The 24,961-nt window shown below is 39.1% G+C and overlaps 3 protein-coding genes across 11 annotated transcripts in view; 2 read left to right on the top strand and 1 right to left on the bottom strand.

Moving 5' to 3' along the window:
* The window catches only part of CCDC85C (coiled-coil domain containing 85C), a 107,367-nt gene extending 103,367 nt beyond the window's left edge, over positions 1-4,000 (top strand). For all 4 annotated transcript variants that reach the window (XM_071745641.1, XM_071745640.1, XM_071745639.1 and 1 more), the window contains one exon: positions 304-4,000. In XM_071745641.1, coding sequence (XP_071601742.1) covers positions 304-393 — 90 coding nt within the window. In that variant the 3' untranslated portion in view covers positions 394-4,000. The remainder of the gene's footprint in view (positions 1-303) is intronic.
* Positions 4,001-4,094: 94 nt separating this feature from the next.
* CCNK (cyclin K) lies at positions 4,095-20,970 on the bottom strand. Of its 6 annotated transcripts, XM_071745633.1 has the most exons (12): positions 20,521-20,970; positions 19,773-19,942; positions 18,457-18,723; positions 17,327-17,408; positions 16,643-16,774; positions 15,689-15,809; positions 15,503-15,560; positions 13,041-13,210; positions 11,151-11,437; positions 8,636-8,669; positions 7,554-7,628; positions 4,095-5,419 (listed from the first exon to the last, which is right to left on the bottom strand). In XM_071745633.1, the coding sequence occupies exons 3-12, from the start codon at positions 18,651-18,653 to the stop codon at positions 4,797-4,799; spliced, it is 1,779 nt and encodes a 592-aa protein (XP_071601734.1). In that variant the 5' UTR covers positions 18,654-18,723; positions 19,773-19,942; positions 20,521-20,970; the 3' UTR covers positions 4,095-4,796. The 6 variants fall into 6 exon arrangements, with proteins under 6 accessions (XP_071601734.1, XP_071601732.1, XP_071601736.1 ...); XM_071745631.1 differs by lacking the exon at positions 19,773-19,942; XM_071745635.1 differs by lacking the exon at positions 19,773-19,942 and having other exon boundaries at positions 15,704-15,809; positions 20,254-20,699.
* A 29-nt stretch (positions 20,971-20,999) lies between these two features.
* SETD3 (SET domain containing 3, actin N3(tau)-histidine methyltransferase) overlaps positions 21,000-24,961 on the top strand; it is a 56,040-nt gene continuing 52,078 nt past the window's right edge. The window contains exon 1 of the mRNA XM_071745630.1: positions 21,000-21,165. The gene's annotated coding sequence lies outside the window, so the exon portion shown is untranslated. The remainder of the gene's footprint in view (positions 21,166-24,961) is intronic.

Raw genomic sequence — 24,961 nt, forward strand, 5'->3', positions numbered from 1 at the left:
GTCAGGGTTGACCTGCCATTGAACTTAACTTCTGAACCTAGTACATTTGTTTTATACTATTACCCCAGGCAAAAATGGTTCTAATTTCAAGAGAGTCTAATTAGAAAAATGCATCAATGTTTTTCCTTTGGAAAATGGTGCAGAGTTGCCATCCGGTGGTTCTGCGGAGAATTACATCCCAACTCTGGAAAATGGCTCATTTTGACTTCTAAACATTCAACTCATCAGAGGCTGTGTTTGGTGGTGGTTTTTTTTTTAATTCCTGTCTTTTTCCCACTCACCCCTCTATTTTTTTTCTTACAGGTTGTCTGGCGAAAGCTGGGTGATGCTGCAAGCTCCAAACCTTCCATCAGGCAGCATCTTTCAGGAAACCAGTTCAAGGGTCCCTTGTAGGAATACTATCTGGATGCTGGAAGTGATTGATTCTGTGAAGACTCAAGAGGCAGAGCTCAGCACTCCTGGCTGCCTGCTCTTTGGGAGTTGGGGTTGAGTTTTTTTCAGGGTTTCCTTTTTCCTTCTGCCCATTCCCACCTCCCCGTTTGTTTTTTGTTTTGGTTTTTTGTTTTTGTTTTGGGTTTTTTTGTAACAATAGTGTAAATACGGCAGCTAACGGCCTGATTTCCAGGCTGTGGTGCTCTGGAACTACTGTTCAATGGGTAACCATCTAATAATGCCAGACTTGCATCATTTGTATTGTAGTTCAAACCTGCTTTGTTGTAATGATCTGTTTGTAGAATTACCTAACTTGAGAGAATTTCTAAGAGGAACAAGAAGAAACCTTACCCCACGGAGAAGTCAGTTTGTATCGCTCCAGTCCACCCGCTTGTCAATGATTCATAGCCAGGTTAGTGGCTCCAGGCAGCACTTTCCAAGAAAAGTGCAATTTGAATTTATTGGCTTAACTGCCTGCCGGGCTCCTGAGCTGCAAACCCCTTTCTTTTTTGGAGAAGAATGACATGCAACTGTTTTCACAAGGCACTGAGTACAGCATTGAGTGGCGAGCTAAAAACACTGGCACCACTCTGTATGGTGCAGGGTGGTGCTCCTCACACAAGTGTAGAGAAAGGCTTTAGAGACACTCTATCAGCTGTTAGTGAACAAAAGATGTAAGATTTCTGCAGCTGTAATATGAATTAAGTCACTTAGCCACACACCATATGGGAAGGAACACTTTTCCTGTAAAGCTTTTACTACAAAATAATTCAGCAGCAAGCGCTTATGGCTTTCACAGGATCTTCAAGAGCAGCTCATCTATCACACATGGAAGATTTGGCTATTTTTTTCTAAATGGTCTTGCTGGATCCCTCACCTATACTGATTCCTGTGTAAGGTAGCCAAACAACCTTGCAGAGCTGAATAAAAACTCCATAAACATGGGCTGTTGGGTGAGACTACTTCTTGCCATTCAAGCTTTTTGTTAATGAACCATAACAAGTGGGTTTTTCCATCTTCTAATGGTTGTACATAAAACAGTGGGACTTACCTACATTTGGTATTGTGGAGTAGCTGCTTGTATAGTTGTAAGAATTTTAACCCCCCTTCTTATCCAGGTTGTCACAGCAGCTGACCCTGTATTTTAGTAGATGTCCTTTCCCAATAGTCCAATGAAGTTGGGCTTGGTTATTAAAATAATAGGTGTTAAAATAATTTTAAAGACAGCCATGTGAAAAGATCAAAGCCTCCTCTTCAAATTTGCATCAATTTTAGTGGTATTTCAAAGACTTAAATGACCTCAAACACCATCACTTTTTTTTTATTCTCTATAAGAATTAGTCAGAGCTGCAGATATCTGGGTTAGCTGGACAGGTTCTTCCTTTTTAATTAATTTGCTCTACCAGTTGAGTTCTTAACTTGAGGTATTGTATAAACATGGAGCCCCAATACAATGCTAAGGAGCCCATGTGGCAAGTTACAGAAGGTAATTGGTGCCATAATATACAATAACCTAGCTACCTGGGTAAAGAATTTGGATTGTCAGACCTGGAATCAGCAAAAAAACAAAGGAACACAATGAAAACACACAGTAACCAGTAAAAGTAAGCACCACTTCATTATTCATTTCAGAAATAATGTACTCAAAACAAGTTTGGAAAGAAAACAACCCACCACTAGAACCCCCTTCCACGCACACACTCTCACTCACACACCAGTAGTTTATTTCTTAACTAATGCTCAGTGAGCTGAGCTTGCTAACTCCAAGTAATAATATTTACATTCAGGGTGTCTGCAAAAATCCATTCCATAGTCTGACTGTCTCATTTAAAATACAGCATCTGTAGAGGACTCCAGATTTCCTTCTCTTTACTTTTTGTTTTGGCCCTGTTTCTTGTCACCACTGATTACTTCTCTTCCTTCTGTTCAAGTTCTACCTTGTGATTTTCATACCAGGAAAGGAGATGCAAAGCAGAGGCATCATTCTTCCTTATGATATAATGTTGAACAGAAGGTTACTTTAATCTGTCTGCTTGAAAGCCTATTTTAATTTCAGTGGCATCAAGCATCAGTGGATCAAGCAGAGAATTTAAGCATATTTGGAACAAGGTTAATTTATATCTATGAATTTTAATGAAAGTAATGCAAACATTGCCAGCACTTGCTGAGTTAATGGTGTCGATGTTGCTTGCTATTTTAGGAGTATATTAGACTAGCAGGTCCTTCAACAAGACAAGAGCTATATTCATCAGATTATTAGTCTCACCAGCTATGTAATTCTCATTCAAATATTCCTTGCTCTCAAAACTCTCAAAATCTATTCAAAGACTTCAAGGAAAGCTTGGTTTGTTCTACCTGCAGATCTCACCACCAGGGGAGAGATAGTGCTGCAAATCCTGAAGAAACAGTTTACAGGGTAGCCAGCAGTTCATTTTAACAGTCTTGATACACTTAAGGTATATCCTGTTTCTTTAAGATTCTCTTACTTGGCGGCATGAGTCTTCCATGTAAGACCAATGCATCACTAATATTGCAGGGTGGCAGTGCTGGACACTGGGGTGTTCTTCTTATGGGGTTTTTAGGTTCGCTACTCTTCATCCTTAGCTCCATTTGATCTATAAAGTGGCTTCCTGGAGTAAAATGATGCTCAGTGACTTTACAGGATGACTTGGGTTCTGAATTTCCAGTTTTCTAAAAAGGCTTTTTACATGCATATTTAAATTTACTTACCTATGAGCTAAATCTTCAGTGAAAACCACCTGAGGAGCTTTGTACATTAAGTTGGGAGGGCAACACCTCTTGAAATAGCGGACATTAAACTCATATATTTGGGGCAACAGTCCACGTTAATTTCCTCAAGATGGAAGCCCTGGGTTCTGCTATCCTCTGGCACAGAAAGCATCCACTGCTTACAAATGGACTTTGCTTGCTTAAGAAAGTAAAATCACATCCTTGACTTTAGTTGGAGTGACTGAAGTGAACAGCATTTCCACAGAAGCTTCTGAAATGCCATGGTGTAACCAGCTGCAGTTGGCTTTTGCACCTTGATAAGACTGCTGAGCACAACCTTGTTTAAGAATGGCACATTTTTATCCAAATATTAGATATTAAAATAAATCAGTGTTAAAGTGACCTTTTATCTTTTTAGAAACTGTGGGGGAAGAGTACTACTGATCTTTTTCAAAGTGCATGACTGTAAAGTGATAAAATTGTATATTTTTCATAATGTGGGGAAAGTCTATTTGTGCTGCTTTAGAAATCAGTTTAAAGTTTGATTTCTGTTACACATGTGATCTTACAGCCCTGCTATATTTTCTGTATGATTTACAAAGAACTGGAAAACTTAGCACCTGCTGTTGTGTATATAGCAAAATTCTTTAGACCTTAGCACGCGTTTTTACCTATTATTGAACCACTCTAGCTTTTTTGGGGAGGGAAAGTAATAGTACAGATTTTTTAATAATGTGTGTAAAACATTCATTTGAAATATTTTAGTAAAAATGAAGTAAGAGATTGATTGTGATAGTGTATACTTCTAGTTGAATAAAATCCATTCTTTTTAAATAAACTGATGAATAATATTTGGAAGATCACTGCTGAAATGTCTCACAGTAAGCATTATGGTAATGGATTCTGAACTAATGAAAAGCCTGGAAACCCACTAAATTCAGAACCAATTTTATTTGGGTAGATGTGAACTAAGTAGTCCCATTTATAACCAGGATGTACATCACAGCAGGTTGTTACATTCAGACTTTCACACTTAGAAAATATATATATTATGTACAGGAATTTGCAAATAGGTGTAAACATACAATACTTTAGATACCAGTACATTCCAAAATAAAAATACCAGCAACGCAAACACCTCAAAATGATTCCAGTGAGCTAGCATTCAGAATCTCTCTTAAATAAAATAGCTTTTATGCTTGACATTGTGTTGTTCTAATTATTACAAAAAATGAAGTTTCTTACTATAGATCAAATTGCATGGTATCTGTCTATTTTGATAACTCAAAAATAGGCACTGATTTCTAGAAGGAATATTTCTTGTTTCTGATATAATTGAGCCAATATGGCTGGTTTTGCTAGTATAAAGTAATCCAGTGCTGGAATAACTCAAGACAATTTAAACTTAAGTCAAATGTATAAAGTTAGGATACTGCAAAGCTGATTAAAATCTAGAAGCCTATATAACTCACCATAAACAATACTGCAAACAGATCAGCTAAATTTTAATTTCATTGCCTCATTTCTTCATCTAAATTATACATATTACCCTCCTCTTCATCTTTATAAAGTAGGTTTTGGCTAGCTACTCCTGCCTAGTCAACATAAAGGGATAACGTGCAAATTACCTCATGCTATCTCATCCACGTAGCACGTCCAAGTCCTGCTACAGGTGGCATACCAGGTGGTGGGATTGGAGGTGGCACAGGTGGCTGTCCACCTGGGGGAACAGTAGGTGGGGGGTAACTAGCTGGTGGCATTCCCAGCCCTGGAGGTGGATGAGGTGGTACTGCATGAGTTGGAGGCAGTCTTGGAGGTGGGAAATTAGGGTTGTATGTGGGTGGAGGAGGATATCCAGGAGTAGGAGGTGGAATATTGGGTGGGGGGAATGAAGCAGGGGGTGGAGGTGGAACTGGTGGTGGAGGGTTGGGAGGATAGACATGAGGATGGTAAGGTAGGTGTGTTGGTGGTCCATAGGCTGGTGGTAAGGGTCCATAAGTTGGTCCTTCTGTTTTCATCATTGACTGAAGACTTTGATAACCCTCCCCTGACATGTAAGAATTTGTAGTAGACATCCCTGTAATATAACTGGTGGGGGGTGGGGGTGGGGGACGATGCGGCAGAGGTGGAGGTTGATGTACTGGGGCAGGATGAGCAGGGGGAGGAATCTGGACCTTTGGCATATCTACTGAGTCCACAGTAGTAGATTGCTCTGCTTCTCCCAGTGAGACTGCAGTCGTCAAAGGAGGTTTGCGGTCTGGAAAAAAAAAATTTATTCCTTTGAAAGACAGTGGCAATAGCAGTTTCTGAATACTTTGTTTTTCTCCCAGTTAACATATCAAAAGAGTATTCAATTCTCTAAGTCTTTGAATGCCATATGGTACCCAGCTAGATCTTTTAACATCACTACAAAATAACTAAGCTGCTTAACAAAGCTCCAAGTTCAGCTTTTTCCATTCTAAAAGTTAAATACATCTTCCATTCTTCTTATTAGCTTATCATTTAAATGTTGTTCTACAGTCAATAGAAATTAGGGGACTGGATGGACAGAATCACCACTAGCAAATAAAAAGTCATGGGACCCAAGATACCAAAAATCTTTTGACCAGTGCTTTATCTTCTTTATTCTAAGCCTCCATTCTATGTCTTACATACTCCAAGAGGCAGCCTGGGATTAGCCTCTACACTTCTCTTGCTTCTCATGTTGGGAAATATTTGAGAATACAGGCCAGAGTTTCAAGTCTTTAATATTCCATTCTAAACCTGTTTACCAAATGGAAGACAAAAGAAAACTTTAGGGGCAAGTAAGAAAGTGCAATAGATTGCTTGGGATGTGAAAACTTATACACTGATTACTTTCAGGGAACTCAGTACCTGACAGTCAGTCACTCCTAGACAGGGGAAGTTTGAAAAGCATCAGTATTTTACAGAATTATACTTGGCCATTTCTGGGAAGAACATCCTTTAAATCGTCTTCTCTTTATGTAAGAATTTATTTTTTTTTCTTAATGCAGGCAGTATAAATTGAGGAATACCACAAGGAGGAGACTGATCTAATGGCAACACCAGTATGGTCATACAATCAGTATAAAAATGCCCAGTAAAAAAGTGTCATCTTGACACAAACCTTGCTTGTATATATAAACAGTTAAAACATTGTTCAGTACAAAAGGTTACTGAGGGCAGTCATTTCCAGTGGAATGAAACAACTAAATGGGCAACACTAAACAGAATTTGGGATAAATTCACCTTTTACTACCTCTGTTCATTTGGTTAAGAAACATTCTTTGTTTTCATCCGATTTTTCCTCAGAGCCCCAAAAGACAAAAGCTGGCCTCTAAAAACTCTTCTTAAAATGCTTTGGTGCTTATACAATGATTTGCTTGTATAAACAAGTTCTGAGAGGAAAATCATAGATAACAAAGGAAACAGATTTGTTACCTCCCTAAATAGGATTTACCCTATCTATGCTGTCATAATTTTAACAGCAAAATTGTCCCCTAGGACAGCTATGTAATTAGGTCATACAAGGAGGGTATGCTGGATGTAGTACCTATGATTTCGATGACTTCTAGCTCCTGAATTATAGCAGAAACTAATTTTGCTCATTTTCAAAATTATTTTGAATGCAAGATGTGCATTCAAGATATAACAAATGATGGAATAATGAATGTGATATTTAGAAAAATGCCTTCATTCTTAATTAGTTTGACAAATGGGGAAAAAATGGTCCTATTATATATCAGCACTGTTTCTCTTATAATTCCGTGTTAAAAGTTGTCATCTTACAGTTACATTATGGACAGTGCTCTACAAAGTATATCATATTTATGGGTCACTGGAAGAACACTTAATGCATTAAGGCCCTGGAAGAATATTTTTTACAACGGTACAATTTATTCTGCAAATGTTAAGCACACTGCAGCAGATGAAAGTCCTCTTTTGGGACTCAGAAAGAAAGCATCCCCTGTACTGTTTAGAACAGACCTGCAGAATTTCTATACTAAAAATGTAAGACAGAGGACTTCTATTGGTTGGAAGCTACTCTAGTAATACAAGATGGCATCTACCATCCTTTTGGAAAGGGAAGTCCCTTTTTCCCTGCTAGCAACAATTAGTTAAGAGTCTTCTAGGCCTTTACAAGTCACAGCTTTGTTTTGCCTTTGTCTGCCTAGTACAGTCTTGTTTCCATCATAACATCTTTGGATCTGTCTGGAAAGCCTGTGCTACTAAGATGAAATTTCCTTTGGAGCTTACCTACCTAGTGCTTTTACTTGCCAACCTGATTAATCAAGGCAACAACCCCTGCCCCCACACCAGGACCACCACCTGAATGAAAAGCAAAGCAACTAACTGCAAGGGTAAATGTGTTCAAGAAAATAAAAACTTACCTGGAGGTGGATGTGCAGGAGGTATCGGTGGGTGTGAAGTTTCAATTTTAGGTATTTTAGATGGTGGTGGTGGCTCTAAAAGACATTTGTTAATTTCTAATTGGTTAATGCTCTGCAATATTTTCCAAATTCCAACTCTGATCTCATGCTAATGATTATAGTTTCTCACTATGCACAGCTGAAATCCTATACACTAGCCACGTTTAATGAAGAAAACTAAAATCAAGACCTTTGCATAAAGCAGCATCAAGTATGCCACATGTCTTCCTAAAGAACACATTCCTACAAAGTCAAGTGATTTTATAACTAGAGACAAATTGTACAGATAACAGTACACAAGTTGAGATGAGCACATGTACATTTTTCTAGCACGTAAATTGTGGATGGTTATATCTCAGAAAAAGTGTAACTGCTCTGCTAGGGGAGCATGTGTCCAGAAATCAAACAAAATGGCAACTGAGCGGAAGAGAAGACGACACAGCTCTCTGTAATCTATCTGTAGAGAGGGAGAAGTGTCAGACTCAGGTTATGGAAGCACATCCTAACTATTCTGATATATATTGATGCACAACAGCAGAATTAAGAACCCAAAACAAATAAAAGTAATTGGGATGTGATCACTGCAGTGAACTATTTCTTAAGCTGGACTATATATTGATACAAAATGCCTTTTATTGGCAGCCATGCCAAAATCCATTTACAAATGTCACTGATTACCAACAGACTTATTATTAGTGCAGTTATTTAATGCCATGGTACCTGCAGTCACTTCAATGTCCCAAAGCTTGTAGAACTATTTCAAATGATGTATGGAGTTATAAACTGAGAGTTGAGTAGTTTATCAAGATTTCTGCTAGTAGATTGTATTAAAGGACTCTTGGGGCACAGCTATACTCTATTTTTACAAGTTCTGCAGTTAAGAATGTTTAAAAATAGTTACAGTATATATAAAGACCCATTATTAGGGTCAAGATAGGGTAGAACTGCCAAGCCTGTAAGCAAACTAAGCACATGTCAAATGGCTTATTCTGGTCCAGACAGTAAAATGAAACAGTATGAATTCAATATTTAATAATATCTACCTGCTGCCTTTGTTTCTTCTTTTGGAGATACAGCCTGTTAAAAAAAGACAAAAAAAAAAAAAAAAAAAAAAAAAAAAAGGAAATAAGACCACTGCAAAATACAAGTATTTTATAATGGCAACAAGCAAGTAAAATAGAAAACAACTTACAGCCTGGTGAAGAGCTTTTGTACACATCTGACTAAACCTGAACCAGTTTCTTCCTGTCTCCCTTAAATGGAGGCAGGGTGAACCCTTCATTTATCCCTATATTTTTATCAGGAGGCTAATAATCTCCAATGTCTTTCAATCTCTTTATACAAATGCAACACCAACACTGAACAAAGTCGAATCACACTGGAAAATCCCAGCTTAACTGGCAGAAGGAAAAGACTGAAAAAATAGCAGCTATTTTAGATACAGCATTTCCTGCTGTTCTCACTGTTGAGTGTTACATCTCCTTTAATTTATTTCTCATCCACTGCACATATGTCATGGTCCGGTACACTGTTCACTGAGCTGAAAGCAAGAGACTTGGCCTCTGTTCCTCATTCTGCTTTGACCTATCATTCAATCTTTGCCAAAATCACTCTAGGCCTTAATGCTTTATTTACCAGGACAGGAGGACAGTAAGAGTGTTGCTCATTGTAAAACATTTCAGAAGCCTTCAGATGAAAAGCATTGTAAAAAAGCCAAATGTTATGCTACAAATTTATGCACACTGAGCAATACTCACAAAACCTCACATTATCCTTCCAATCTTAAGTTTTTGTTAGGTTGTCGCTGTTGAGTTTGTTTTGGTTTGGTGTTTTTTTGTTTTTTGTTGTTTTTGTTAATTTATTGTCCTTTTTTTAAAGGATAACAGATGAAATGTTAAGAAAAATCTGTCTAGCTTACTTAGTCCAACTGAGACAGATAGTTCACAGTGCTCGAGAAAAGCAGAAAACCTAACTGAAATTTTAAGTACTCTAAGCTTAATTACAAATGGATTTAAAATTAACAATAAAAGTCTGAGGGATACAGTAAGTACATAGCTTCTCTGTCTTTCGAATGAAACTTAACTCCTTGTCTGTAAAACTGCACGCAGACATCCGATCTCCCTTCACTCTCAAACACACACAATCTCCACTATTTATTGCAACACTCACTTATTCTGAGAAGTCACTTGGTCACTTCAAGTAGCAAGGAATTCAGTTACTGTGCATTTGACATGAAGTGATGTTCAGAAAATCTCAGGGTATACCCAGGTACACTCTGAGGTATACCATTAAAACCAAACAACCAACTGCAGCCAAATAGCTCACGTGAGAGAAAATCAAAGCAGTTTAAACTGTGTTTATGCTAAAGAAAAAAGAAATCAAGAAGCAACAAACTCAACAACTGTAAGAATTTAAAACACTTCTCCAATAATGGCAGCTGCTAAAATTAAGATAAGATGGGGTTTTTTTGGCCCTTCTACTGCATTTTAGTTTGTATTACTAGAGTCACGACATGCCAGGATGAAACATTACAGATTTACTAAGCATGCTGGTTTTTATTTAATACTTTTGTAATAAGCTTAATCTATACAATCCACAATGAAACTGTTACCTTAATGCTGCTTAGATGTACATTAGAAGTCTTCCCACTAACAGTTTTTAGTTTAATCAAGCTAAATATACTATTTACATGTAACGATTCACCAGTGTATTTTCAGTGAAATCAACTGAACACCCACATGCTCTTCAGCACCAGAAATGCAGAGGATGTGCAGATGCTTTAAACATCTGGTATGGGTCTGTAAGTCATGGGCAAATGCCTCAGCTGCTTCAAAGTATCTTGGCTCACTAGAAGGTATGGAGTTATAAGAGTTCATGTATAATTGGAAAATCCAGCCTCCAAGAACAAAGTGTATTTACGTTCTGTACAAATAAGAGGAGAAGTCATGCAAACCCCTATTTATAGAAGGAGGTAAACATTTCTAAGTAAGGTTTATGGTACATCTAACTGAAGAACATTTTAGAAGCGCCAAGAAAATCTTTCACACTACACATCTTGCTCTCCTAGACTGCTTTCTGGAGAAAGAATGATTTTAGATAATCACATTTTCTTTTCTCAGATTCATACTCTGTGTTCAGCTCTACAAAACTCCTCCACAGTTACTCTTTGGTTTATATTTGTTCTGGATGCCTATGGTGTACCAGAACTTACCTTTTTATCTGTAATATTCACTTCCTTGATTATTTTGTAGTGGACAGTAGACCTCAAGCTCTTATTTTCAAGAGAAGGTAAGTTGCCCTGAGGGCTTGACAGGAGGCAATTGTAAAAGAACAAATAAGTAGTACTATAAAGGTAGAGCCTTTAACTGAATGAAGAAACATTCATAACAACTTATAATCAGGTGAACACATAGAAAAATCTGTCTGCCATGCAAAATTAATCACCAGGCTCATTCTTACAGCAAATACAAGCCTGCTTCACACTGCAGCCTTTATATCAAATGGACATCAGATCAGTCTGAAAAAAAAATGCGAGTGAAATTTCAAAGTTAAACTTACTGCTGGTCTTTTAATTTGTCTAGGAGGACTTGACTGTGGAGAAGGCTTTTTAGATTGCTGTGCCTGTGTTTGTTGTTGCTGTTGCGGTTGTTGCTGTGCTGCCTGTTGTGACTCTTTTTGCTGCTGAGCCTGTGACTGCTCTGAACTCTGAGACTGCTGTGACTGCTGTACCGTGGGTGCCTGGGGTGTAGATTGAAGAGATGGTGGCTGCTGCAACTGGTGAGGAGTATGATGAGGCATTTGTTGTTTTCCTTGTGAGTACAGATCCAGGATCTGATGACAGATGTCTTTAAAAAAAAACAAACAAGATTACACAAAAGATTATATAACCTGAAATGAATAAATGTACGCTTGTACATTAATATATTCAATAATCAACTAAGCTTTTTACTGGATTCCAACTTTAGAAACATTCATTGTAAATATTACTCATTGTTACAATGACCACAGATTTAAATTTTTTTTCAATTTATATTTGCATTTCTGAGTTTTTTTCTGACTATGCTAAACGGTATGTAGATGTATATGCACATCTTCCAGAAGAAGAACAAAGTGTCTTGGTATTAATTTATGGTATGTTACTATTGTGTATTTGGAAAACTAGAGTATTTGGACAGTAAACAGTACAAAGCAAATTAAGGAAGATTATATGTAAAAGCATATACATATAGTTAGGCTGTCAAAAGAGCTTCAGGAAACTAAGAAGCTAGATCTAAATTCTTCATCTAACATGTTAGGAACCACAGTTCTGTCAGAAAACATATAGGACCAACTGTTAATCAGATGTAAAACCAGCACCCAGGGAAAACCAAAGCTTTTCTAGAAAAAGTTAAATGAGTTCTTTCAGGGAGCAGCAGCAGAAACCAGAGAGACTCCCATTCTATGATGCTTTTTGGCAGGGATTCCACACAGATCTATCTGAAACTGAGGCAACTCTAAAAAAGCCATGATACAGAGAGCAAGGAGCCATTTAAGAAAGCACTGGAACTCTTAAGTATTCACCCAAAAGTTCTAAAAGCAACAAAAAATTTAAACCTCCTGAACAGCAACACTTACTGTTTCATTTAGAAATTCCTTAGAGCCAAACAACAGATTGTGACAAACACCAATTTTTAAAGAAGGTTTCTAAACAACTTATGGATCTAGAAGTATGCTTAGCCAGACATTTGTAACAGTGAAAATGTCAATAAAGAATAATTAGTGGCCACATAACCACAATTTACTTAACATGAGTCAAGAGAGGTCCTGCTTCACTTTATGAACTTCCTGGGGTTTTCTCAGGAGGACATGTGGCAGGTATGTATGAACAATATATTCACATACAGGGAATAGTACCAAGATATTTATATTGATGTAAAAGATCTGCAATTCATTCCCTACCAGAATTCACTTATACACACCCATAAAATCATTCATGATCCATAATCTCTTTCTTGGTCATGATACACCATAAAACGTGACAGCAACCCAAGCGAAATTAGGTTAAAGGGTTGTCAACCACCAATAAGAAAACCACTGGAAACCAGGCTCCATTAGTTCCAGTGTTTGTAGAGCTGCTTATTTAAAATGTAATGATGTAAAATCATTACATAAATAAAAAAAACATCACGACAGCTTAGCAGTAATTAACTGCTTTATAAATTAGGCGAGCATTAAAGCAAATATTGACCAGAAGATAAATCATGATAGCAAAAGATGCTTGCAGAATAAGCCAGTCTTTAAAGTTGAATTAAAAACCCAGTTAAGGCATAGCACATGTGCCCTGAGTTACATACCCCCCACACATATATTTTGACTAAAACCCAGACAGAAATAAATTTGCATTTACCAACAACCTAGATCACTCAGTTAAAGGAAGTTCTCTTTCTTTGCAGCAAGTGTTTTTCATACCTTCCAGAACATCAACAGGAACATCTTGGACAAACTGCTCCCACCATCGTCTGTACATTGGCTTTGATGTCCATTCCTGTATCTCAAACTTACACAAACGGCCTGCTAAGTACATCACTGCAACTGCTATGATCTCAGGTTCCCACTGCAGGGACAGTGTAGTGCAGAGACTGGAATATAAAAAAAATAAAAAAACAAAAAACAAACCAAAACAAAACACAACCCTGAAGATAATTCTGATTGTCAAAGTAAAACATTTGGAACATACAACAGTTACGATTAACAGGGTATAAAATCCCACATGTCAACATTTTAATGAAGAACCTTGTTAAACAAATGAGTTTCGAAGGCTGAACTGTTTCTGCATTACTACTGTCATGAAACAAGGTATTTTTACACAGATAATACAGAGTGCATTTGCCTACAGAAGCACTGCATTACATAGGAACATCAAGTTTGGAGTTTTAACATAGCAAACTTAACACTATATGGGTGTGGAAGAGGAAGGACAAGACAGCATTATATAGGCACCTACATTCCACTCTAGTCTCACCTGCAGTGTTAACTACAGTGTTCTTCTTTGTTGCTACACAGAGAATGATAACCACCCGTGGATTTTAGAGTTTCCAAATGTTTTTCAATAAAACCAAAATAATTATTAAAGAAAACCCATAGAACAGCCAACATGAATTTGTAAAACATCTTGTCAAGGACAATGCAAGTTTTAGATCAAGTTGTAAAATGTTCCCTCTTGAACAGCCTTTGTAAAAGCTAATACTAAACTACTGGTATTATTAACTGAGCAAATTCCTGTCATAATAAAAGTTGCTGTTTCATTAGATTAATTTTAAATTATGTATTTTTTTTTCTTTCTTAGATTCTGTAACATTGGATCTGCTTAAAATATTTTAGATACAGCTAGTCAGTTAAGTTTCTCCAAACTGACTGATGAATTCATAATTACGACCTTAAGTGCATCAAAACAGTAGTCCAGACAGTGGATTAAATCCACTTTCTCACCAGTGGGCTATACATAATTGAAGGCCAACGGGATAACACTGGCAGAATCAGGTCAGCAGCAAACAGTAAAAAAGACATGAACTAGCTCTTAAAAAAAATATTTCTTATCATTACTCTCATGAAATCTACTTGGGGAACATACGTGGCTGAACCCCCTATTTTAAAGGCCTGTAGTGCAAACAAGAGTTATTTATACAAGTACAATTCTAATATGGTGCCTCTTACACACAAGACAGCTTTTCAAGAACAGAGATAAGTATTGTTTGAATCAATCACTCCAACTTCATACTCCTGTTTTCCTGAAGTGTATTTTAATTATTAGATCTCTTGCATTATTAAACACAATCTAATTCCAAGTACAGTAGTGTTCATAGTTTGAGAGATACATAACACACGTTTTCTCTGACAAATTCAACAATGACAGTCAAGCCAGTAAAATCATCGCCTGCAAGATGGATGACAGCAGCTAAAGTAAAAATCTCTTGACATCCAATTCCATTTGAGCAAATAAGCAGTTTTTGCTCAAATTGCCTTAAAAATTTAGGTGAAAGCTACAGAATTTGCACTCACACCAGGCTACTTCGAATTAGGCATACGAATAAAAATGCACTTCCTTTTTAAATGGTGTCATACTACTACAGGTATGACAGAAGTAAACTGCTTAGCATTTCTCAAAAGTCAGGCCACACAGACATTTTCTTAAGGGTTTGCTACAGAAAAATTACAGTAAAAATTACATTTAACTATCCTTGGTGAATTAACTTGCCCAGCTCTGTAGAATCGTCCTTAAGAAGACTAAAGCATATCAAGCTGCTTTGTTTTCCAGTACCATACGACAAATGAAAAATGCTTCTACATAGAAACACCTGTTAATTGATGTGGTCCTTGTACTGTAAAACCATTACTCAAGAAATTGTAAATCTAGTGCTAAAAACTGTGTTTATTCCTCAATTTAATGGCTAGTTTACTAACTATTTTACAAAATACCACTTTAAAAACAAACAAGCAAACAAGAAACAAAAAAACCACCAAAAAACAAAACAAACAAAAAAACAAAAAAAACAAACAAAAAACCCATGATAGAATTGTGAAGTGATTTCTTTTCTCAAAATGTGCAAATGTGCCACTTATCTCAGATTGGACAAGATGCCAGCTTTGATCCTGGAGAACTATAATTTGGTTTGGACCTCTCAAAAAGTTACCTTTTTTTTTTTTAATTAAAATTAATCATAGCCATTAAATCACCGCCACAAAACTGCAGGTCTTAATGTTCTACCTCTACACCCACTGTAGATTCTGGGCTCAATGGAACTATCATGGTAACAATGGAAAGAAAAGCTGATGAATATGATCAGGAAAACACGTAACATTTGTTAAAGAAATATCTAATCTCAGAATAAAGTAAGCTACAGTAACTATTTTGGTTTTAAGAGGTATCTTACCTGTCATTGACAAACGTCCATGCCATTTGAACCAGCTTCTGAATTTTATTTTTGTCTCCTAAAAACAATCAGGAAAGTTTTGAAAACTAAAGTTATTACTAAGGACAAACAGTTTGAAATAGAACACTCTTGCACTGCTAATATAAATTAAGTTCTGAAAATAAATACAAAGTATTACTTGCTCACCCTGTAATATTTTACCTTTGAGTTGTTTAGCATACTTGAGAAGAAATTGGTATGGATGTTCCACTTGCAAATCAAACTTTATTGTCTGTAGTAAGATTCTTTCAAGGACCATCACTTCTTCCTAGAGAACATAACAAGGTGCCCCACAATATTACTCCTTTCGCTCACAAATATATTATGCTGGTATAAAGCATGACTACAGAGCATCTCCAGGCAAACATGTTTGTCTGTTTTTGCTTGATTAGACTTTGTCTCCAAGAACAGAAATCCTTTCAGCTTAACACATCATCAACACCCAGACACTTCTTCTTCACATTTATTTGAGGCAGGAAAGGGGATGTGACATCTAAAATACTTTTTCCTTCACAGAAAGATTCTCCAAAGAACTGAACCAGATATACAACATGAAAATGTCAAATATCCAAAAATCACACAAAAAAGAGAAGTTCTCATAATATTTCTTTCCCAAGTTTCATATCCTTCTGCTATTTACAATATGCAAATTTTGAGAGAAGCAAAGTTTTGCTAAGTCAAATACTCTAAACACAGAACTCCTCAATACAATCTTATTTAAGATTAGCTATTAATTGCTTCCTAAGGTGACACCAAGACTGTTAAATATGACTGTCTTGATGTCACTTCTAGCTATGATTGGAATAACTCGGATTCATTTTAACTTACAAAATAACATCAGAATTTACATAAAATCAAATGTTAACTTTTTTTTTAAAAAACAATTATCCCAGCAAGCTCCCAAAACTACTTGTATTAGCAAGAATAATATTTTACCTATTTTAATAGTTACCTATCACCTTACCCCAAAAGGATTATAAATGCATGCTGACCATGTAATTTAACCTCGAACAACTGAAAATCAGCCAGTGCTCTAATGAATGTATGTCACTTTACTGAAGTACAATAAGATTAAACAAATTTAAACAGAAGTATTCTTACCTTTGGATCATCTCCAAACTGTCCAAACTGTACATCATTTAGTAAGCTACGAGCTGTTTTAATTATATCTTTACATTTCTTAGGTGTTTCTTCAACTTTTCCTGCCAGAAAGAGACAGCAGGCTCCTGTCACCTAAAAAAGAAAGTGCAAGAACTTGTCTGCATGTAGGCAAGCAACACAGCATAGATCTGTAGAAAGGCACTGGCAGTTTTTATTAGTATTTCTGCAGAAGTTCCCCAGGAAAGACTTAATAAGCATATTAATTGCTAGTTTTTTATAGTGTTAAGTTTAAACTTTTATCTTCTCATAGGAAAAATACGTAATTTGGAGGACTGCCCATTTTATACAACTGTATCTCAAGGTCAGCTACTCAAAGCAGGATGTGTCCTGCTGCAGCATTGACTGTCAAGCAATTTTAAGATAGTACTACACCTTTTTTTTTTTTTTAAGCCAGTACAGGAGTGCTATATAATATCAACGAGACACACTGCAATGCCAATGTAATATGCTCTTAAGTATGAACAGAAGCAAGCAAAACCAGTGTATTTTAAATAGCAATGATTAAAAGATAAAATGCTTATTTTTCATCATACAAAGAGGTGGACACCATGTGACTTGTCACAATTTCAAATAGTTTGTCTACTGCAATCAGTGTATTAAGTCACGAATATTGTAAATACTTACATATCTTGGGAATTGTTTGAAGGAATGAAACATATAAAACCGATGGAAATAAATTATTCCAGTAGCTAGAGTATCATAATGTCTGGGGTACAGAATAAGGACTTTCAACTAGGGCATAAAATAAATTTAAAACAAAACATGCACAAACGAAGATTCATTCAGCTGTATCGAGTACCTCAAGTAATCATCTGGTCAGTGACAAGTTGGGAAACACTGCAAGTAAATCAGGAGCTTTAGGAAAAACAGGCCACTAACCCCCTTAAGGCTGTGTAAATAGTATAATTCAGCCCAGATGCAGCTGATAACTACAGCATTTATGGGAAATGTGCAAAGTCCCGATCATGTTTAGAGCAGGATCCATGCAAGGTCATCCTCATGTTAAACCATACCTACTTCAAAAAAGGCCAAAACCAGCCACAGGTACATGAAGGAACAGAACAATTATCACTTCACATTAAAGTGCTGGTGTGGAGAGAAGTTACTAATTATTTACACCTACAATGCAAATAAAATCTGAACATGTTCCCCACTCTTTATGGAGAAGGGTAAAATTTCATCTTCCCTATGTTTATTAAACAAGTAACTAAGGAGATTAAACAAAGCATAGAAATAGAGGAACAAAAAATTTAAGCAGCAGCCTATAAGAGAAGACTCTCTCATAGAGGACAGTGGAGACAACTTCATATATACTTGTAAATCCCAATATATATAGTTGTAAATCTGAACTTAAAAACACCAGCACACAAATCACCACCCCCAAAAAATCCCTGAAGAGTGGGAAGGCAGAGGTTAGAAGCTTCAGATGCAAAATATGTTAAAAAGTGAATGAAAATTCAGAATTTGATATATTAAATAGATTCATGTAGTAAGAGACCAAGTCTGATAGCTGCCAAAAGTTATTCTTAATTGGCAAGCCTGTATCACCTTCTCTACTGTCACAGGGGTTCACCTAAAACCTTGTTTACCTAAAGAACGGATTAAAAAGGCAAGCAAGCTCAAACAGACTTTTGATTAATGATTAAGAAACATTTGAACGGCTAACAAAGCACATAATGCCATTTCTTGTATATTTTATTCTGAAAATCCCCATTCATAGAGACATTTCATACCAACAGGAATTGAAAGGATACAGCCCTAAACGTGTTCCCACATCGAATATGAATCTGGCCCCCTCCCTGCGGTATCGTGCCTCGGTAGCGGGATCGAGCCCTTCCAGCTGCGATGGGGTATGTGCCAAGTCTTTCTTATCCCAGTACCAACATGGCTTTGTATGGTCCAGGTTTGCCAAGTTCACAGAAGGGCTGGAATTTTCTTTGTTCTCCTTCATTTATTAAATCAGAATTGCTCTTACTTTTTAAGTTTTCAAAAAGGAAGTCTTCAGATAGTAGCTTCAGAACCTTCAAGAAAAGAAAAGGGGATTTTTGTTATAAACGGAGGGGACTTCCCCCCTGCCCCAATTCAAAGATGAGTAAAGGGGAATAACATTTAACATTGCTCATTTGAAGCATCTTTTTTCCACACTCAAAGACAAGTAATATCTAACCTTGCCCTTATCTTCCCCATACACTGCAAATTAAATTAAAAGAAAAAGACATCTTATATTTGCTATTAGCTGTTTAATAAAGAAACTTCAAGAATGAATTATCAACATCTGCAACTTTTTAGAAGAACAACTTTCACCTACTTAGTCCAACAAAATAAGGGAAAACTACTCAGTGACTTAAAGGCAAGATATGGATAGTTGGGAGGGGGAGAGGGGATGGGGTGGGGGAAAGATCAAATTGCTATTCATAACTAAGAAACACGTTCATTAGGCAACTGAAATATGCCACTGGTCTCCCAAATATCCCTGGGTGGTAAGACAGCAGCAACCACTTGGCAAAATAGTTTGTTAAGAAGTCTGTACATCTACTACTTGAAGAAAAAAGGTACCAGAGGCAGCATTCTTTCACACACCAAGATTAAAACAAGCGATTTGAGGCTGTAAGTAAAGTTTTCCCCAAAACAGCTGATTACACTCCAGGAGTGTGCTATTTTCCTGCACTGACCAGCACTTAGCATATGTATATTTACATCACAGAGCTCTGCAGGTAACTTTCTGGTGTTTGAGTTAAGCTCAGTAATCTCACCTCTCAGTTTAAAGAGAGAACTTAATAGACTGGTTTGCTGTGTATTTCTTTCAGACACAAAACTACTCCTACTGTAATTCAATAAACTACAGATACTATGTGCAAATTGCTGCAGTGACCTGCAAAGGTTTGCCTAACAAACGGTGATTAGTGTATGATGCAATATATTTGCTCGAAGCAAAACAGTCAGAGAAAGATCCGAGCTTAAAACACTTAAAATTAAGCTGTTGATTTTCCAGATGTTTCCCTTCTGAAAACAGAAACCTGCTCACATGAAGTGCCAGTTAAATGATGCCTGCAATCAGCTTCTCACTCACCTTGGCACAGCTTCTCCATTTCAGAAAAAAAAAAAAAAGGAAACCATCTTTGTTCCACGTTGATTTTGGAAGAACCTTCACAACTAATGGTACCACTGACAGACCAATCCAAATTGTCACAAATAAGTGAGGAGCTCCTTAGAACTCTTCCCAGGGCCAACAAAACAGCGCTGTGCCACAACCACACATTCCCATCATATTTACTAAGAAAGTATATATTTTTTAGAATTATTACAGCTCTTCAACACGTTATTTTGCTTCCTAAAGCTCTAGCCAGTTTCAAACTTAACGCCAAAATCGCCTGAAGCGAGGATACCTGCTTCTTTAAGTAGCCTCAGAGTTTTTGATCAATGAAGAATAAAAACCACTAACCTGAAAATACCCTAAACGCACCACACCTCAAGCATCCCAATGCAAAACATAACGACCGAACACAATAATAGAAGAATTCTTCTACCTTTTTTTAATGCCCCATTATTACGGAGGGCATTTCAGCAGCTCGATCCCGTCTTTTTTTACATCCCGCCTTACACGAACCACCCGACCGAGCGCCCAGCTCCTCCCAGACCCGGCCCGCCCGCCCTCCGCAGACGAAGCTGCCGGTGCCCGGGGAGGCGCTCGCTCCCCGCCCGGCCTCCCCGCTCGCTCGCTTCCCCGCTCCCCCAGACGCCGGCTCTGGCGGGCAGGTGGCCTGGGAGGCCCCCTCCACCAGAGCCCCGCAGCCCCACGCAGGCGCGGGCGCACTCACAGGACACACGCGGGAGAGGGAACCCCAGTGGGGCGCGGAGCCTCTAACGACAGCGGAGCCTCCGCGCTCTGCGCGCCGCCATCTTGGGAACCAGGCCAGGCTGCTCGCTGCGTCATCACGTCGGCGTCTCACGAGTCTCGCCCCTCCCGCCCAGCGGCCAATGGGGAGTGCCAAGCCCCGCCCCCCTGCCCGTCCCCCGGCCAATCCCTGGGCCTACAGCGCCTGCCAAGTGCGGGAAGCAGGCGGGCGACGTGGTCCCGCAGCCTGGGAATGGACCAATCGGAAAGCCGGAGGGAGAAGATTGCACGGCGGGAAAGCCAGTAGGAAGCCTCAGGCATGGATGGTCCCTCCCCTCCGCCAATGGGGGAGGGGCCACGCCCTTTTTTAAGATCGGTAGCGAAGGGGAAGGGGTGGGTGCTGGGGATTGGCCACCAGGAGCGCTGGGGGGGCGGGGTCTTCCGGCTGGATGCCTCTGGACCAATGGCGGCAGCGGGGAGAAGGAGAGGGCGGGGCTGTGCCGGGAGTGCGGGGCTGGGGCGAGCTTGGCTGCCGCCTCCCCACCCGCGGGCAGCGGCGTCTGGCGTGAGGGTCGGGGGCTCCGTGCCGCTCCCAGCAGGCGAGGCAGGAGCTGCCGCCGCGCGGGAGGTAAGGCGGGGCCTTGCCCGAGGGCCCCTCTCCCGCCTGAGCTGCCAGCCCCTCCGTCAGGTCTCCCTCCCGCGACCCGGCGGGGCCCGGGCCCTTCTTCTCAGCCCTCCCGGGGGCCTCGCCCCTTCGCGGCCGGCCCCGCCGCCTCCCTTCTTCCCGGATACCGCCTCCTCCCACCGCCTCCGGGCTCGCCCCGCGGGTCCAGGCCTCTCCGCCCCCTCCTTTTCCCTGCGGCCTCCCCCTGCTCCCGGCGGGCCGGGCCGGGCTGGGCCGCCGTTACCCCTCGCGCGGGGCGCCCACGCGCCGCGCCCCTCCGCGTGCGGTGCTGCCCCCGCCCGGTCCGGTCCGGCCCGGCTATTCCTCGGGAGCTGCAGCCCGGGGGCAGCGGGGCCAGGCGCTCGCTCGCTCGCCCTGTTGTTTCGCTCTCCCTCGGCGGAGGCGGATGGCGTGCGCTGCACGGGCCGCCACCGGCTCGGTCTGCTGCTCCGCCGCAGGCGGGTCGGTCTCGTTTCCCCCCGCTCTGCGCGGGTTGAGAGCGAACGAGGCGCTGACATTCGCGTCTTCACACTCCTTTGCCTTGTCCCATTCCGCCCCCCTCTCCCGCCCCGTCCCCGAGAGGCTGATCAGAAACCAGAGTAAAACTAATGGCTTAAAACTGCTTTTCCTGTGATGTAATTCCTTTTTCTATGTGTGACACATTTTGGATACTCCCTACTCCTACTTCCTGGGCTATCCAAAGAGCCTCCCGTGCCTCCCGCTTTCGGGGTCTGGCTCAGGAGCGATCTGCTGGTATGTGGCTCCTGAGAGTCTCTGGCAGGAAAAGAGTGCTCTGGTTTCTCTCTATTTGTCACTTAGAGTGCAACCTACTTTAGTAAAAGGATTCGACCTTTGGAGGAAAAAGAGAAGGGTCTTAAATTGAGGGCAAAAATAATTTAAACTGTCTACAGGGGTGTTACTCCTGACACAGCGAGGTGTTTCAGACTCCTCCTGTTACTATACCAGCTGCTGATATGGAACTTCTCGTGAACGTTTCCTCATCTTTCTTCCTACCCAACAACACTTGTTTAGAGTTGCTTAAGCTGACGCTATGCTCTGCACTTGCTTTCAATTCTTAGCAACTTCCTAATTTTTTAATTTAAAGTGCATTTAATTTAAAGTTTAAATTTTAACTTAAAGCATTTAGGTTTTAACCCAAAAGCAATATTTAGCTGTCATGGCAAGCCCAGTTCTTTTTGGAAGTTGTCCCTCACAGCTTAGATCAGGGCTGGTCTCCCAAGCTTTGCTATCTGTTGTTTTGGAGAGACTTGTCCTTGGACCCTTGCTTCTGAGATAAAGTTGAAAGCAAATTGCCTTTCTCCTTTCTCAGAGCACGTGAGCACCCATCTTTTCAGGTGACAGATTTGTTCTATGGATATTACTACTAAAGTTATCTTAATGCCTCACAAGTGTTTTCTGCTCCGGTTTATTGTAAGCTCGTGACTAAAAAGTGAAACATAATACTTTGTAGGTGAGTTAACAGCTGTAGCATTCTCATTCATGTCCAGTTTTTGGTTCTTGGTATAAAATAGTAAACCAGTGTACAGCTTGTTGGAGCACAAAGGCGGCCAGGGTGTTTCCAGATATTTTTGCTCAGTTAAGTAATTTAATACCTTAGATGTTCAAGCATGCCAGCTTGTGCTTTAGTAGGGCTTTCAGTTAAGTTTAGCAAGCCGAATTGACGTTTATGTTGAAGTGCAGTTGAAAATACTTACATGACATGGTGTGCCTAGAAATAGACTTCGAATCTATGGGGAAGAAAGACCACAAACCCTGAAATAATTTGTAATCTGTATGTTACTGTTCCCAGATAGAGATGGCTTGGTCTGTACTCTGAAGTCAGATCTGAGTCTTGAAATAAATTTCTAGTTTAAATTTTGTAGATTATTTTAAACTAAATCACAAATGTCTTTCTGCATAGTAAAATGCCCATCTTAATGATATTTTTATTGTAATAAATGTAACTATTTTAGGTATATCTACTGTGTGTAGTGTAACATTTTTTCATAGTGATGGTGATTATTCAGCTAAACTGAAGTATTGGGTAGTTTTCAGCAAATGAGTGTTTTAGTGGTTTATCTTTGATAGAATGTGGCACTTCCAGGGTGCTGGAGATCTTGGGAGATCTGTATCTTTGCTACCAGAATGTCATTATTCAGTGGTTGTTAGATGAGACATCACGAGCCCCGTGGTTTAAGCATCAAGGGGGGGTTGGAGGCCTCCGCTCTTGTGTTAGCTCTGTGCTGATGACACTAAATCAACCAGTGTGACTTGCTTCATTTTCAATTAAGAATTATATTTCATAAAGTGAGATTAATATTTTCTGAAGAAGCAAAATATTTGCAAACATTCAAATAAAACCAGTACATTAGGTTTTTTCGCTAGTACGTGGTTCAAAAGGAACTTGTAGGTAAAAAAAAAAAAAAAGTCTGTGGGAGTCTTCAGGAGGAGCTAAAAACTCAACCAAAGAAATTAAATTACAGAAATAGGTTGACAGAGTGGTAGCATTTAACAGTCTGCTTATTGTTTCTTTTCTGCAAAGTGTATGTATTTTTGTTCTGGCCAAAGAGTTGTCTGAGGAGTTGGTTTAAAGGAGAGGCAAGGGGGCTATTAATCATTAAAAAGGACTTGTTTCCTGTGGGGCAGCTTGTAAACTATTTTCTCAAGAAGATCAGAGAAGTGTTTATAGTAAGAAACATTTCTCCTGCCTAAGAAAGCTTTAATGGAAGGCAGGGGGACATGGGAACAATCCTCAAGTTTATTAATACAATAGTTGAGAATTAGCAAGCTAATAATTATGAAATACATACTTTTCTTTGGGAGGTTGTCTTGAATGTAGCCTTTTTTTTTCTTTTTAGCATTTTGTGTTACTTTCAAATTAATAATTTCTTACTAGAAGCTTGTATTTAATTTATAACACAGTCCTGTATTTAATGTATAACTAGGTTCAGCTGCAATGAGGGTGGGGAATAAATGTCAAACTGTTGTACTTTCTTGTTTGTTTGTTCATTTCAGTAGATCTTGCAGCATCTTGAGCATCCCAAGTCAGAATATGGTCAAGATGTTTTCTCTGTTTCTAATTATAAGACTAAATGTCTTTGGAAGCTGCTTCCCAACAATTAACTAAATTTGTCGGAGTTGGTGGCCTTTATAAGTGCATCAAATAAATATTTAGCTGGTTTTAGTAATTTCTTTTGATATTATTTTATGGAGTGGCTCCTTCCCAGTATCACAGTAATATTTACATGCCATCATTCTTTCTTTAACCTAAAACCAAAACAGGATTAATAAAATTTGTTCCCTGCAGGCTAGTTGTGTACAGTATATGCAGCAGTGGTTTGGCCTTCCTGGCCAGATGCTTTAAGTTTATGCTAATGCTGGCAAACTTGTAATGGTATAGCTTTTTATAGCAAACAGGGGATTATTAATTTAATTCTGACCATCCTTCTCCATCTGCCTTATTAGAGACACTTCAGCTTTGCAGGCCTGTTTTTGGATGTTTAATAATCTTTTAACCAAGACTACTAAGTACAAAATATGAAAGAAGACCTCTCAAATCTATATAAAGTGCACTAAGAGTTTGTCATTGTGACATCGCCCCATTAGTGTTCTCTGGCTTTAGTCATGCATTTGTGTTGTAGTAATTAAAAGGCAAGTTCAGGGTCCAAAAGTGTTTTAACATTGCTTTGCATTCTTGCCCTTCTGCTGTAACCTTCTTTGGTTCCTTTTGCTGTTTTTAGCTACCCTGCCCTACATTGGC

This window comes from Heliangelus exortis, chromosome 5 (genome assembly GCF_036169615.1).
Source record: "Heliangelus exortis chromosome 5, bHelExo1.hap1, whole genome shotgun sequence".
Lineage (NCBI taxonomy): Eukaryota > Metazoa > Chordata > Aves > Apodiformes > Trochilidae > Heliangelus > Heliangelus exortis.